This window comes from Acanthisitta chloris, unplaced genomic scaffold, assembly GCF_000695815.1.
Source record: "Acanthisitta chloris isolate BGI_N310 unplaced genomic scaffold, ASM69581v1 scaffold36371, whole genome shotgun sequence".
In the NCBI taxonomy this organism is placed as follows: Eukaryota; Metazoa; Chordata; class Aves; order Passeriformes; family Acanthisittidae; genus Acanthisitta; species Acanthisitta chloris.
The window spans coordinates 3,963-20,904 of NW_008657171.1; the positions used below are offsets into that span (position 1 = coordinate 3,963).

Below are 16,942 nucleotides of genomic sequence, written 5' to 3' on the forward strand. Positions count from 1 at the left end.
TATTAGGTTGAGACTCTCGGTTTATACGCCCAGAGGTCCCTGAAAGTAGAGTGAGCTTTTAGGTACTTTGGGGCTTCTTCGATAAAATAAATTTCTAGCAAAACAAGTTATTGTAAGGTCTATAAAAGTCTACTCGTAATCATATTATTCTATATTTTACACTCATATGGTGCTGATCTGTAGAACTCCGATGAGTTGTGTTTCTTAGATGAGAAATTTTAAGTAGTAAAGTTGATAAATCTGAGGTTTTGAAGAACGCAATTTTATAATTCTGCTTCTCTTTCCCCCGCGATACCTTATTGGTCACCCTGTGGCTGCTTACACTGGCCAGCTCACACCGTGGAGGTTTTTAATTCTACTGAATTCTGCAAAATTCCCTCAAGATCCTTATTAGACATCCCTTTGTTTTACTTCCCAGAGGCAGGTAATGTATGAGCCAGCTCACTGTTTAACTAATGCCTCAAAGGTAGGGAGGGAGGGAAAAAAAAAAAGGGAGAGTGCGTCATATCAGGAGGAGGGGAGCAAAGAAAAATGATCTTTCTTAAACAAATCATGTGCAGAGGGACAGGCTGCCAGGGCTCAGGCAATTCTCAGCTGGGGCTCTGCTCTCTTCCCTGCTGGCCATGATGCAAGAAGAAGCTGGAGTGCTGAAGGAAGGCTTCCTCGTCAAACGGGTGAGTGCTCTGCTTCCCCTTCGCGCACTTCTGCTCAAACATGGAAACAACCCCTGAGCAGGGACTGGATCGAGCCAGGGCTCACGGCCAGGCAGGCTGTTGGGGCTGGGTTTGAGGGGCTCCTGGCTGCTCCTGGGACAGGAGTTCCTCCAGGTTTGTGCAGATACCTGCCAGGAGAGCTGCATGAGCTGCAGGTGGTCACTACCTGTCCTTGAGTTTCCTGTGTTGGCATTTACCTGGAGGAATGTGAATTAGCTGTTGGGATTGCTCAGGTATAAACCAATATGTCTGCACCTCCAGCACAGCTCTGCAAAGAGCACGGGCACGACAGCAGTGGAGACAGCCATGGGAGGAGGAGAGAGGGGACATGTTTTGGCACTCTCTTAAGAGACCCTGCGCCTTCTTTAGTGACCCAGCTGAGCAGGTTTCCCATTCCATACGAGAGGATGGAGAACAGCTTACCCTTCTTGAAGGGTTCAGAGCAATGCAAACATAGAAACGTGTTTGAAATAACTTCTTCCACACCCCTCAAGCTGCACTGTAAGAAAATTTTAGTCAAAATGTGGTGAAAAGAGCTAAAAGATGGTGCTACAGATTTCAGCCTTCCCAATGCTTCTCCCTATAGGACTAAACAGTCAGAGCTGAGCCACAAGAGGGCAATTTAGCAAGGGACATAAAAACTGCTTTTACTGTCTCAATGATTAATGTGGTTCCTTGATTTCATATAAAACATGTGATTCAGAAGTCTGTTCAGAGATTTGCCACGCCTTGGGAAATGCTTTTCTGCGGTACGTGGCAGTGTTTCTGGTGCTAACATGAAGGTAATCCTGGTCAAGAGCTCTCCTGGCAGGGCTGCTGGCCAGTCAGCCAGCCAGACACTGGCCACATGAAGCCATGCTCTCTGTGGAGAAGGGGCTGCATGGCCCCAGCTATTCCCCAGCATCCCTTCTGCAGCAAGGGCAGAGCAGTCTCAGCTCCCAGTCACCTCTCTGGGTTGTGGTTTTTTGGCTCTTAAGTGACTTCTGAATTGAACATGTGAAGCCAAGGCACCAAGTGTGTGAGAGGAATTGGTTATCTGCAGCACACTGAGGTGTCTGCCAGCAGTCTATACAACATCACTGAGATACACAGTTTGATAGGAAGGAGACCACAGAGAAGATGACTAAAGAAAACTGAGGGAGTTTGGAATCAGGGATCAGGTAAAGAAAACAGCTTTCTTAAGAAGAGAGCAGAAGCAAGGAGATTATCTAAATGTATTATAAATGACTGAATTGCGCATTGTAGTGCATTATAAATATGAAATAAGTATGTGGAAGTCAGGTAAAGACAAAGAAAAAAAAGGTAAGGCAACCTCCTGAAAAGGGGGACATCTCCAAGAGGGGAAGAAGAGAGCCATAGCTAAGAACATACAGGGAAAGTGGCCAAGAGACTTTACTAAGAACACAAAGGGAAGGAGACAACAAATCCAACGTAGATAAATTGTATTTAGTATAGACCAGAAGACATTGGATCTTAAGTGCTGTGGATTTTAGAGGCTCATTACCCCACTTTTACTTGGAAATTACCGGGTTTCCCCTCTATTCACAGAGAATTAATGAGTTTCGATTCCTGCCACAACTGGACCTTACATGTTCATTTCTTCTATCCATGCCCACCTTCTCCCAGGTGTCAGAGCTTCCTCTACCCTGTGCTTTGCCTGCTGGCTGTAACACTCCACTGCCTGTAGAAACTCAAGTCAGATCCTCGTATGGCAAAGCTGGACCCAACACCATTGGGACAGGACTGAGCCTGCCAGTGCCAGCCCTCACTGGCTTTGCTGTCCTTTAGCCAGACTAGAGAGAGCTGGGGGCTGTTTACAGAGGGGAAATAGGAGGAATAGGAGAAATAGTCTGTGTTCTGGTACAACCCAGGAGGCATTCAACAGTAGCCTTCATTCAGTCTTTTGTCATCAAAAAGCATATTTCCTTTACAGGAAACAGTAGCACAGGGAATGTTTTAGCCCAGGAGATCGGAGGCAGGTAGAAGAGAAATGAGCCACTCATTAGCAGTAAGAGGGGATTTGCAGGAAAGCCAATTCACCCAGCAAACTATTTGCAAAACCACTTGGCACCTACAGCTATATCAAAATGAAAGAGAAAAAGACACCACCCAGGGACACCAGAGAGGAGTAGTTTGCCAAGAGCCCTCACACATTTTGGATTTAGCCCTGTTCCTGCCTGTGCTGTCAGCAGACAGATGTGCACAACTCTTTGAGATAATTCCTATCAGCTTTTGCAAGAAACAATTCTTGCCAGCAGAGGAGTTTTCCTTGCTGGAGAAAGCAAAACACCTTTCTCTTGCTCCATGATTTTATAGTGATGGAGCTGTCATATTTTGTTACTAAAAATGTGTATTTCAGGGAAAACAGGACTCATGATGATTTCCTGTGTTTCTTTTCATACAGTTTCCTATTAGTTTATGATTTTTTCACACCAAAACAAAAAGAAAAAAAAAAGTAAATATGATCATTTCTCAATGCTTGTGTTAAAGCTAACTATGTGGACTTCTTCCCCCCCAGGGACATATTGTTCGTAACTGGAAAGTGAGATGGTTCGTTTTGCTTCAGGACAAGCTACTGTATTACAAAATCGAAGGAGGCAAGAAGGAACCTTCTCCAAAGGGCAGGATCCTTTTGGATGGCTGCACTATTACTTGTCCATGCCTGGAATACGAGAACAGACCGGTATGACCAGAAATATGTGTCTCTTCTCAGTAATACTCAATTTCTAACTTCTCCCTAGTCTTTTCCTTTCCTCCTGACTTCTTTGATTACTGCAACCATTAGCAACATAACAAGGACAAGCAATGAACTCCCTCATCGTGTCTTTGCTCTTCCTGTGCCCAGATGTGAGTCATAGCCATTAACAAGAAAAAAACAACCTCCACCCCCACACTCACAGTGGGTAGAATAAATGTAAATGCATCAGTCCAACAGTGTGGGGAGAGAGGACATGAACAGCTCAATAAAATCTGAGGAGGATGGGAAAAAAGGGAAACATCATCTATGGCAGTTGCCTTAAACCCTGGCTGTACCCATAGGGTGCTCTGAGGCAGCCAGATCAGACTCCCTTGTCCTTCACCAATGGGACACTGGTGCTGTAGAAAGTTTCCAGCAAGAGAGCTCTGGAAGGGAAAGTGTCTCCTGCACATCTCTGCTTGCCCATGCCTAGCAGCAATACAGACTTCCTCTGCATGGGGCCAGAATGGAAATTACTCTGGAAGCTGCTGACTATTTCAGTACTTCTCATGGCAGAAAGAGCCTGGTGAGAGTTTGCAGTTGTTGAGAAACTAGAACTTTGGATGTGAAAAGCTTCACAGTCAGCAGCACATTCCTGTATAATCCAGTATCTGTGTGGTCTGTTCTCTTTTTAAGTACCACGAGCTCCATGCATGCAAACCATGCTTGGAACTGAAAACCCAGGGATTTGAGGGGGATAGAAGCACAGAAAACCCCAGAGTTGTGCCCACCATCCTTCTGAACAAGAATTTCTCTGAACTGCTCAGGTGGGATGCACTATCAGACTTATTTGTGTCACTTGGGCCAGTGATAAAAGAAGCAAAATGTGAGAGAAATAGCTAAATGATTTTATTGCTTTGCACTTCTTTCTCCACAGCTGCTCATCAAACTAAAGACAAAAACCAATACAGACTATTTCCTTGAATGTTGCTCCAGGGAGGAGCGTGATTCCTGGGCTTTGGACATCACTGGAGCTATTCATGCTGGTCACCCAGTACAGGTACAAGAACTTCACAGAATGAAGAACTCTTTCAAACTGCTAGATAATATCAGTCTCCAGTAAGTGTACATGGTTTCACCTTCTGCTATTGCTGTAGTTTGCAAAGTGCCTGAGATGATGCATGGGGAGGGCCAAGGGCAGCTCCCCTCTACACAGATATGTTCCCATATGGCCAGGAACCCCTAAACTGGCTGTTCTGTCCTAGGTTTGCACATACTTTTGCCAGAGAATGCACTTTTTCCTCACCATCATCTTTTGGGACTATGTGGGTTCTGCATAGGCACATCACTGCTGGCTTGAAGACCTTCCTAGTCAGCTGCAAATGTTCTCACTGGGGAAATGCATTACCTCAGAAGATGTAATATCAGGGAAAGACTGGGCAGTGACATTGTTTGTGCCATGTTGGTGAGTTTTCAAAGCTGGTAGCTGGAATCCCATCTAGGGTTTCTGGGGTTCATCATGTTAAACAAGAGGAAACAGAGAACTGATTAAGAAATAGAAAACTGACATGAATTTGATTTGTGTTGAGCAGGTAAGTGGAGGCTGAGTATAGATCAGTTTGAAGTGCTTTAAATTGAAAGATACTTTGTGAGGAATCTTGTTTAGTGCTGCTATTGGGAGAATAAAGTTTTCCTAGAATGTACTTCGGACAAAGCTTCTGTGGGAGTACCAAGAATGTTTCCCATCTTTATGTGGGTAGTCATGAGGACATCCCAGGCACTGACAGAAGTATGTGGCATTTTATGCCTGTCTTTCTCATCTGCTAACGGTGTGCTGTGCTCTCATTTACAGTGACATAGTGGAGAGAATGTATGACAGCAGTACTGGAATTAAGCGGACGCGCAACTTGGAGCAAGGCAACAGATATAAAGAGACCTTCACAGGTACACCTACTGCAGGCACAGAGCCACCTACATCTGACATACCACATTGCAGACACAAGGGAGCTACTGTACTGCCTTCATAGCGGGATCAGTTGTGGCCCAGTGGAAAGTAGTGGTGCAGCCAAGCTCTCCAACACCTTTGTCTCTTGCTCTTCGGATATATGGAAGCCCACATAGGACCCCACACTCTTGGTCAACCTTGCACTTCATTGACAGTGTTTGTGATGGTACCAATATGTTACAGCAAATGAAAACCTGTATAGCAGGAGACCGTCTGCCTTGAGAATACTGTCTTGATATGAGAGCTGCCTTTCTTCCTGCAGGTTCTGCCTTGGTCGACTGGCTCATCTCCAATAGCTTTGCCGTGTCACGATTCGAGGCTGTCACCTTGGCATCCATGCTGATGGATGAGAACTTCATCAGGCCTGTGGGAACCCGCAGCACTGAGGCCACACGCTCCAGCAACCTGTCTGAGAAGTTCCTTGATGATTCCACTGCCCTGTACATGTTTGTAAGTGATGTAGCTGCCAACAGAGACACCTCCTCTGCCCCTTGTCACAGGCTTGATTTGGGGCAGAGGTAAAGGGGATGTGCACAGCATGCATCCAAATACAAAATATCCAGGCTAAGAAATATAATGCAGAAGGAGCAGCTCTAGGCTTTTAGTAGTACTAACACTGGCACTTTTGCTGGAGGCAAATAGCTACATGGATATGGAGGGATCTACAAATTAGATAATTAGGCATTAAAAGGGGTGTGTCTCTGGAGTGCAGTGCTGTGTCTGCATGTATCAGAGGCTGTGCTGTGGTTACGCTACAACTCAAGGCCACATTGTGTACAGCTTTACAGCTCTAATTTGGCACTTCTGAATCTTGAACCTACAAGGCTGAGCAGCAGGGCTACAGAGCAGAATTTACTTGCGATGAAAACAGCTCAAGGAAAATAAAACGGAAAATAAAATGCGGAATTTTGTGCATAAAAGTGTGCTTGGCTTAAAAAGAAGAGTGGAACAATCTTTTCTCTGTTTGCAGGCTGAGAATGGTAAGAAAAATGTCAGTCCCAAGGAGGAGCTACAATTTAACATCTCAGAACTAAGCGGCAAAATTGTGAAGCAAGGATTCTTAGTGAAACAGGTAAGCACAGGCTTTGAACCTGCACCAGGAAACAAGAAAAATGACAGCTCTTAAGGGCTTCCCAGAGAACAAATGGGATGTATGCAAGCATAGCTAGAGGGTTGTGGCCAGCAGAACTGACTTGCCTGTCAGTACTACTGTTAGAGATGATGGGGTGAAAAGAAGTATCGAGTTATAAAGAAGTGAGCTATGCAACTTGCTGCTCAGGCAGGATTAATTGGATATTCTGTATGTATCGAGTGTATACTGAAAGGTACAAAACAGTGTCAAAAGCAAAAATCCCATACAAACTCCAAATCCTACCAGAGGTGATACATTCACTTCCAAGCAGACCCACTGTTCTTCTCATTTAACCTATCCCTTCTGGGTCGGGTGAGCAGCGATGACACTCTGCTGGCCACAGACAAATTTCAAAGCTGAGTAGCTCAATTTTTGTATGAAGTAGCCATTTACCTGTAGGCAGTCACTCATGGACACACTGGTGCTCTGGTGGTAGCGAGACCTGTTTTCTTTGGGCACAATTACCTGTTGGCAATAATTGTTTACAGAATCTGCCCCTTAGTCTGCAAGGTTTAGTTTCTGACCCTTGCTATGAACAAGATGAGGGTCAGTCACACTGTTTCAAAGCATAACACAGTCACCTGCAAAAGGAACCCTACCTACACTGTATGGCTACATTTCTGCTTGGGAGCTTTGTGCCCAGAGCTCTGACTTCAGTGTTGTGCAAACCATCAGATGCTCCCCAAGTCCCTCCTGCAGCTGGCAGGGTGCTGTGAGGGTTGGCAGGTGCTATGAACAAGATGAGGGTCAGTCACACTGTTTCAAAGCATAACACAGTCACCTGCAAAAGGAACCCTACCTACACTGTATGGCTACATTTCTGCTTGGGAGCTTTGTGCCCAGAGCTCTGACTTCAGTGTTGTGCAAACCATCAGATGCTCCCCAAGTCCCTCCTGCAGCTGGCAGGGTGCTGTGAGGGTTGGCAGGGTGCTGTGAGGGTAGGGTTGGGGGGATCCCCATGGGCTGGCAGAGCAGCCCCCCCATCACCACAGGACATGAGAGCTGCTTCCCTCCATGGTCAGCAGCAGCAAGGGGCAGCCCCCAACAACCCCAGCCCAGGGCTGGCCCTGAGCCCCAGCACCAAAGCTCCAGGAGAGAGATGCTCACAGGGCCTGGCACAGGCTTACAGTGCTGCCCTGCACTGTCTGCAGTTGAGAGGGCTGGGGGTGAAAGAGTGAAAAGCTGCAAAAGGACTTGGCATAATCCCCTCAGAGCACACGCAACACGGCTTTTTAATCCGAGACTCACATTCAATCTGAAACTAAATCAGGAATCAGGGATATAATCTGTCACTCTGCTTTCCTAGTTCTCAGCATGGAAAAGGAAGAGAGGAAGGAATTATCAGTGTATTAAGAAGGAAGATAAGCAGAAATCCTGGGAATTGCTAAGATGTCATGAAAGATTTTTCTCTGTTGGCTCCAAAACCTCTTTTTTTCGGTACCTATTTAGGTCTCCCCTCCATCCTGCAGGAAAATGGCCATTTCAGGAGGTGGTAACTTTTACTATTCTGTTTTGCAGGGGCACAAGAGGAAAAACTGGAAGGTGAGGAGATTTGTTTTGAGAGCTGATCCTGCTTTTTTGCACTACTATGACCCCACTAAGGTACGTGAGTGGGAAGTTACCATCCCCAGAAATCCTCTTACAGACCTAAACATTATGATGAAAATACAATTATGCTGCAAATGTTTCCCTTACACAGATCTCCTTCTGGGTTCTTCTATCTGTTTCCTGGGGAATTAGACCTCTCTGGCCTTACCCTAGGAGGTTGTTCTTGTAGGATTTTCTGTCCCTGCATCTTTCACCCTGTCTTTTCCCCAGTGAGATTCCTTTTCCTTAGCTGAGGGGCAGCAGTTTTCTTGGGATTGGTCTTTTGCTGTATCCACACAGTCTGGGACCATGTTTCTGCAGGGATGTGTCCTGGGATGTGATCCTTCTGGACTGATATCCCTCCACTTGAGGGTCGCCCACTACTGGGAATTTTTACATTCTTATCCCAAGATTGAATAGGGTCTCCTTGATGCCAAAGTATTTATAGGAATTTCTATTACTCAGCTTTAACCTTGTTCGTGGAATAGCAGAATTTATCTTCATGGATATAATAATGAATGTGAGCAGCACAGATGCATAGGGCACCACAAAGCCCAACAGGTTTGCTGAAAGAACATGTACAGAAATGCTTTGTTTGACTTTTAAAAACAACAGAAGCAACATACCAGTGCAAAGAGCTTATGGAGCTGGTTCAATTTTTTGTTGTTGTCTGTTTCTTTATGTTTTTTTTTATTTTCACTGCAACTCATCCTTGTAATGCTATAAACTCAAACTGCAGAACCTGAAGACAAGAAACAAGAGCACCAGCCAGTGAAAACAGTCACATTTTCCCCATACAGTCTCAGTGAAAAGAAGCAAGCTAAAAACTCTCAGAAATATATATATAATTCAATGTGTTGTTATTGATAAAACTATGCATATGTTTGAAAGGTGATTGTTAGCCTCCCCTTGTGCTTTTGACTGATCTCCACTGTGCCCAGCTACATCTGAGAAACATCTGAGACTGAAACAACATAGTAATGCATTGAATTATATGTTCTGATTGAATTCTACTGTGACATGGGTGTTTCATATCTGGAATACTGGTGTTACACCTCCAGCTTCATAGAAATAATTTATGTGCACTAGGAAATGATTCTAATGATAATATTTTCCAGAAGCTTTGTTTCCTTTTTCCTTGCAGGAAGAAAACAAGCCAGTAGGTGGATTCTCTCTTCGTGGCTGTCTTGTCTCAGCTCTGGAGGACAATGGAGTCCCAGCAGGTAAGCATGAGCCTCTAAATATTCATACATACATATTTGTGCCATAACAGTACAGCCTTTGGCTGTGGGTTTGTGTGTGTGGCTGTTTGTATGCACAAATGGGCTGGCCTTTCATTTCCCTTTGCAAGCAAGGGAAGAAATGTGCCACAAAATCCCATATTGTTGGGTTGTCCACACCAGAGGGGAATTTTTTAGTGTTATTGCCATGTATCTTGAGTGTTCCCCTTTTTATGGGCTTTTCTTAGTCATATGACTTCTGAGACAGTCCTAAGACACTGATTAATATTCCAGAGTTAACAAAGAGGAAACATCTTTTTGGATGATATTTAACTCAAAGTCTTGAGGCATCCTCTCATGCCACCACTTTCCAGTGTGTCCTCTCTACTTATGCTATTACCTTTTCCTTTTATATCTGCTAGGACCCCAGTGTAGGGGAGACATAAAGACAGCAATACAAAACCCAGTTCTGCTAGAGCATATGCTTAGCTTAGGCATTTGTCTAGAACCTCAGTCTCACAGACAAGTGTTTCTGCTGTTAAAGTGATTTATTTTTTGACAGTAAGCACAATGTGTGAATCTAAAATACAGACTCTAAAGAGAGGGTCTGAAAAAGCTATGGTCCAGGGGCAGGGTGATGTGATGAACAATAAAGCTCCTTGCTAAGAGGAACCCAAAGATGGGCAGGAGCAAATCTAACCTGCTGTACAAACTTGTAGGGAGTTCATCCCTCCAGTGTATATCTCAAATAATAGTCTCCATCCAAACAGAGACTATTTTATATCTGTGGCATAGTGCACAGTAGTTCATAAAATCTATGGGAGAAATGTCTATGCTATATCTTTATTTCCATAGAATGACAGAGTGGTTTATGTTGGAAGGGACCCCAAAGATCATCTAGTTCCAGCCCCTTGCCATGGACAGGGTCACTTTCCACTAGACCAGGTTGCTCAAAGCCCTCTCCAACCTGGCCTTGAACACTTCCAGGGATTTTGTAGAAGGGAAGTCAAAGACATAAGAGCTTTAGATGTCTTATCCGTAATAAAAAGGAAAGATTTGATCTCCTAATTCAATAAATTTAAATTCTTCCCTATGAAGCTTCATATCTACCAGAAAACATTTCTCTTTGCACCTTCCTGTTCTGCTTTTTTTTTCCCTGCAGGAGTGAAGGGCAATGTGCAAGGCAACCTCTTCAAAATCATCACCAAAAATGACACTCATTATTATATCCAGGCCAGCTCCAAGGCAGAGAGAACACAGTGGATTGAGGCAATCAAACCACTGACATGAGTAAAGTAGACTCCACACTAAATGAAAAATTACACTTTTGACCAAGTTTCCTGTTTTTATTGGCTGGGAGTGTTGTTTTACCCTTGATGGTCTAGTTTTGCTACTTGTATCACCATAGCACCTAGCAATTCCTGGCAGACCAGCATCCTAGGTGCCTTAAAGTCATGTAGATCCAGAATAATTCTCCACCAAGAACTTACCTTCCAAGCAAGAGATAAAAGACAACAGGTGGATACAGACAAATGGGGCTTTACAAAGAAACAATGAGATCAAATATTCCAAAATGAAAGAAAAGAATCTTTTATACAAGTATTCAGTCTATATCTGACAGATCCAGGTTGTGCTTTATCTTAAAGCTCCTTTCCCCTTTGTAAAGGGGCTCATAAACTTCATTAGTTAAGACTGACAAACATCAAAGTCATGAAAGGTGCTGGTGTCTGAGGTTGTCTTTCTTGGTGTACCACATGAAACTTTTGCTAAGCCAGAATCCAGCTGCCAGGATAATCTGTATTGCAAAACAAAGAAGGGATCTGTCTGTTCATCCGTCCGCACTACCACTTGGCTCTCTGTTAGACTGGAAAAGACCAAAGGATCTTCTTCTCCACTATACAGGTTATTCTTGTGCTGATAATGTCCCACAGCAGCACAGGATCCTGACCAGTGCTGGTTCTGACACTTGCTGGTTCTGAATATATTGGAAGAAATCACTCAGCCATAAAAGCAAGACTTTTTATACTGATTATCACCATAAGTCCATTTATGTTGGAGCACCATTTGGACTGAGAATTATAGTAGCAATTCTGACTATTGCTTTTTTTTTTACCTTAAGCCATTAATTTTTCCATTATTTGTTTACTAAACTTGTCTTTGATATCCTTAAATACATATAAAAAACACCCAACCTAAACCAGTACATTTAAATCTCCTGTGCTCTTTAGAAAAGTGACTTTTCTCTGGGCACAGTTTGAATATATGAGGAGTAGTGGTTTCATACACCGTAATTTTAGGTGGGTATATAAACTAATACACCAGAGAGTACAATGGAATGTAGGAAATTATTCAACCAGCCTGCTGATACACTGTTTTCATAAAATTCCTTGTTTTCTCTGAGTACCTGTATCTGACAGCCAGATTCTGCAGATCCTCCAAAAGCCCTCTGAAGGCAGCATGCTATAGATCTTCCCTGAAGTCACAGGGGACTCGATAGCCCTTTATTCACAGAACCACCTCTTCGCAGATTTTTTGTTCTCCAAGTTATATACTGGAAAAAAAAGTCTCTTCATCTAAAGACTTTCCCCTTCATCCTGTGTTATAAGCAACCCATCATAACAGAGCCAGAGGCAGCATATGATAAATGATTATATATTTATTAGAATAGCCATGTATTTAGGACTTTATTCAAAAGCTACAGCAATGAAGTAAAAGCACAACACTCAAATGCATTCAAATATTTAACAGTGCTGGTAAAAAGGTTTGTCATCAAAGTTGCAGCTTTAATTAGATACAAGAATGGGTAATGCAATTTCAGCTGCAGATACCATTTCCTAGGGCTGGTCCAGGGAACACTGTGAAATCCACAGCTGTTGAAACCTTTCAATTCCCAAACAGCTACCTGCAAGAGACCGGGTAATAATGCTGGTAAGGCATTTATTGCTCTGTACTGGGAAGCACAGAAGGCTCTGTGCTGATTGTGCAGAGCTTCCAGGAAAAGTATTTCCTTCCTGATAACGTGAGCCTTTCAGGGGCCCATCAGACTCCCTTATTCACTTACAAGAAATCTCCTGCTTCTCTTTTCTCAGCCCCACCAGTTCCAGTCACAAAGCTAAGCCACCTCAGTGCAGAGGACTGAGCTCTGCCAGCTGGCATGCCTGGGGGGGTTAAGGAACCATAAAGGTGTGAGATACTGCAAAGCATCATAGATCTTGCAGTTTGGGAGGCTGAAAGCGTATCTCAGTACAGGCTATCAGATTTATCCAGACCAGTCATAGCTCTGCAACTGCAGACCATGTATGAGAAAATAAAGTGAGTATCTCAAACACTTCAGCAAACTAAAAAGATGCAGTTCCCACTCTCCAGAATCAGCCAGGGGAAAATAATAACACATTTTTCAGACAAGAGAAAGGACATTTTCCTCTGTCCCCTGGTGATATTGTAGTCTCCTTTTTTTCAAGCCACTTTAGTAAGCTTGATGTCGCCTGAGATCTGCAAAGCTTTCACCAAGTTCAGAGGCTGAATGCGGTGAGTGAAGTCACAGAGCTGACGTCCATCAAGCAAGACTCGTATCTGCTGGTGTTCACATAAAATCTCCATCTGCATTGGAAAAGGACAGGGGAGGGTGTTAAAGATCAGTAGCAGGGTTGATTTCACCAGCATGGACTTAGAACGACATGTTATGGGGATAGGGAAGCACAAAGTTTACTAGTTCTTCTGAAATGCCCCTAATAAATAACCTTTCCTCTGCTGAGATGATACTCCTTAGATCGAGTACTCTCACTAAGCTTAAAGAAAGAAATGCATCTCTCCCATCAGGGCTTGAACTGTTGCTCTCTGTGCCATACAGCACTAGTTTAACCCAACAATGCTAGTAGTTAGCTATTTGTGGTCATATACACAGCCTTCAGCCTTTTTCCACTTCTTTTCTCCGCCCTATTCATAGTGCCCTAAAAGTTACCTTGAACGTATCACCTGCTGTAAATGGGAAGTAGGGAATAGTCTTCTCTTCTCTTCCCCATTTCCCAGCAATTCGTGCATTTCTGGTGATGGATTTCTCACTAAAGTTAACTGTAAGTAACAGCCCAACATCTTTGTTTGCATCCACTGGATCACAAAGCAGAGTCACTGAAAAGCTGAAAAAAACAAATAAGTGAATGGAACTTTCAGAAATGCAAAAAGACATGGTGAACATGTCAGATGCTTATAAAAACTAGAGATAGCTGTTGATTTCATATCAGTTTGGAACACAGGACTTCTACAGGCCTAGAAGCTGGAGAAAGGGATGAGAACTGGCTGCCCTTTGTCATGTGTGTGTGCCCCGTGTCCGCCCCTCACACCCCCTGTTTCCAGTAGGGTGCTAGTGATTTCTGATGTTGCTTTCCATCTCTCTTGACTGAAATCAGGCCATTCAACAGGCACTAATTTGTGTCCTAAAAGAGGTTATAGCAAACTCTACCAGTGGCAGCACTGGAGTTGATAGCTGTAGATGCAAAAATGTGTAATGATAAGCATAGTTGCTGTCATCCAGATAAAAGACAGCAATGAACTTGTACCTCCTGTGCCAAAACCACTGGGGTTTAAATTATGTTGATTCAAACCCCCAGCTAACACCAAGATGCAGGATGAGAATTGCATCTCTTCCTGGGGGAGAAATGCCACTTGTGTGCTCCAGTGCACATTAGATAAGGGCAATGAGTAGAAAATCCTGTCAGGGCAGTCAGAAAGGCCGAACAGTGAACTCCTCCTTGACCTTTTAATCTCAGTCTAAGCACAGGAAAACTAAATAAAGCCATAAATTTTGAATCTCTAAAGAGCACAGACTCCCAAGAAAGCTTCTGAATTTATAAGACAGGTAGGAGCATGTAATGACAGGGTGAAGCCCCCACCAGTCCCTTCACCTACCTCTTGGGGTTGGGGTGTACCATCCCCATGATTGTGAGTTTCATGGCAGGTCTCAGGCCACCTTTAATTTCTCCAACATACTGCTCCACCTGCAGGGAACAGTGGAAATGGCTGCAGTGGGTCGTGCTGTGGGTAAACCAGCTGTGACAGACACTTTGGTCACCTGATATACCTTGGGCTTATTTTTATAAAAGAACTTCAAAATATTTCTGGCCTAAAGCAGTTGTTGCACCGTTGGCATAAATTCTGTTGGCTGTGCTATCTGAGGCAGTGAGAGAGGTGCTGGTGCTGAATACTGGTGACACAGCGTGGGCTGCCTGACAGGACTGCTGGCTCCACGGGGCAGTGTGTGACCAAAACTGCTGTCATGAGGCAAGTGGTCACTGCTGCTGCTGTACCGGAGTGATCCGTGTGCCAGACGCCTCTGGCAGCATGGCCCAGGTGGCTCTGGGAGCAGCCCCCACTGGCTTCAGGTGACTGATGCCACTCCCCGAGACCAGAGCAGGGACTACAGGTGCTGTGGTGACCCACATGTCCCACGGGGGACAGGACCCAGACGGCTGACACACCTGGGATGAGACAGTGATGGCTGCTGTGGTCTGATGACACAATAAATCTGGCTGCAGCGCTGCATGCAGAAGATGAAAAGCTTTGTGGCAGCATGGCACAGAGCACAGACTCTCCATGAACTTACTCTGCCACTTCAAATTTGAGCACAGATCTTGGCAGTCTAATGTGGCACCAGCAGCCTTTACCCTGGGCCAGGCAGCCTCTGTCCTCCACCATAAAAGCACAAAGCCAGCAGAATTCTGCTCTGCCACTGCACATTGACCATGTCCTTATAGGTGATCCCAGTCAGAACTGTCCTGTGGTGACAGTGACTTTGAAATGTCATACTCTTCCAAAGGCACCAAATGGCTTCCTGGTGGATCTACTTTTGTTCTGTTCAGAGAGAACTGTAGTTGCAAACTCCACCCAAAGGTCTGAGCTACATTTACTTGTAGAACTACTCAGAACCACTCCAGGTGATTCTCTAACAGCTTCGATGGTCAGTGAATATAGGCCATAACTGACATGGAAACCTAAGAGAGAGCTTTGAAACAAGAGATAGGGATGTTTTGAGGCTTCAGCTTCAGAAATGACTTGAAAATGTAAATGTCAAAGTACTACACTGCAGCATGTAATCACTCCCTATGCAAATTCACTTAGAAAGAAGCTGCTATAAAACACTAAACATTACTAGCAACTTGCGTAACACTGATAATATTCCAAGGCAATGCACAGCAGACCCTGTTCGAGATAAAGAGCTTTATCGTTCCAGTGTTCCAAGGTAAAAATTCAGTTAGTTTTGCTAGAAGACCTGCACAACACATGCACACAAATTCAAGATGAAAAATGTTTTGCCTATTACCTCATTTCCTAATTTCATTGCACTAGTTATATCTTCTGCTAAGATGACCTTGTGCAATTTTTTGCCCACCTTGATATTTGCATCCATCTACCTTTACAGCTTCATGGATATATTAATCCACCTCTAATTCCTAACAAGGTCAATATTGGAAGAAATTAATTTAAAAGTACCTTCACAAATGACAGCAGCACTGCTGGTTGTTAGTAACGTACATTTACCCGTGCAGGAGGAGGCAGAAGACTGCAGCAGGTATGTTTTGAACTTTGTAACACAGGAAAAGCATCAAGCACCTGGCAAGCCTTGCATAAGGAAGCAGCTTCTCAAGTAAGGAGTCTGACTGTAGGGAGATACCTTAAACTAGATAAAGCAATTAAGACAGTGGGTTTATTACCCAAACATCCTAGGATAAATGAAGTTGGTCCTCATACAGGACCTATGTCCCACTAAAGCTCCTTCCTTGTGTACAGAAGAGGCAAAATACAAAATAATGTCCCAAATTGAAAGTGCATGTGGAGAAGTTGTTTGCGCAGAGCAGCACTCTGCTAAGCACCATCATTAGACATACCAGGACCTAACAGACTGAATGACAACAGTGACAGCTCATCCAGCAGGGCTGAAGAAAGTTCAGAGGGATAACCTGCACACTCCTTCTCTGCAGAACAGGTGAAAAACACTCAGGAAGCTGTAAGAGGTAATGGTACAAACTCCTGCAGCATCTGACACAGTTTATTGGTGGGTCCCAGCACATGGACATAGCTCCCTTCCCCTATTTCCCGTTCAGGAGCTTTGGCACTTACTTTGGCACTTACTTTGGCACTTACTTTGGCACGCCTCTCCTCTGTCATCCCGCTCTGCCTCTCACACCTGCCCCACCGCAGCAGTCCTCGGAGGAGCTTTTGTTTTGCGTGTCAGGACAAAAGCAAGCAAACAAAAAGCCCGGAATAAAGGGAGGATGCTGAGGGGGGCGGAGGGGGGGCTTATCTCTGCCCAACACCGGCTGGACACCACCCAGCACAGCACAGCAGCTGAGTCACGGCCCTAGCGCCTCGTCCTGCCGCGGGAGGCTCTGAGCGTGGGGCAGGGCAGGGCAGGTAGACCCTGCTGCATCTGCAGCTGTGCCTACATATCTTCATACGAGTATTTCAAATTATGTGTGTGTATGCATAACATATTGTATTTGTGCCATACATATAAGCCCCCACATCATTTATTTATTGATACCAATTCTGTCCACTCTCAGTGGGGTTTATCATAGAATCATAGAATTTATCTATAGATTTATAGATTTATCA

The 16,942-nt window shown here is 44.3% G+C and overlaps 2 protein-coding genes across 2 annotated transcripts; one reads left to right on the forward strand and one right to left on the reverse strand.

Moving 5' to 3' along the window:
- Positions 1–626: 626 nt before the first annotated feature.
- Positions 627–10,701, forward strand: PLEK2 (pleckstrin 2). The gene is made up of 9 exons (XM_009084616.1): positions 627–674; positions 3,232–3,396; positions 4,328–4,509; positions 5,243–5,334; positions 5,658–5,845; positions 6,366–6,467; positions 8,046–8,129; positions 9,259–9,337; positions 10,497–10,701. The coding sequence occupies exons 1-9, from the start codon at positions 627–629 to the stop codon at positions 10,622–10,624; spliced, it is 1,068 nt and encodes a 355-aa protein (XP_009082864.1). The 3' UTR covers positions 10,625–10,701.
- Positions 10,702–12,790: 2,089 nt separating this feature from the next.
- On the reverse strand, positions 12,791–16,495 carry LOC103811633 (galectin-related protein A-like). The gene is made up of 4 exons (XM_009084618.1): positions 16,472–16,495; positions 14,240–14,328; positions 13,296–13,470; positions 12,791–12,934 (listed from the first exon to the last, which is right to left on the reverse strand). The coding sequence occupies exons 1-4, from the start codon at positions 16,493–16,495 to the stop codon at positions 12,791–12,793; spliced, it is 432 nt and encodes a 143-aa protein (XP_009082866.1).
- Between the last annotated feature and the right edge of the window lie 447 nt (positions 16,496–16,942).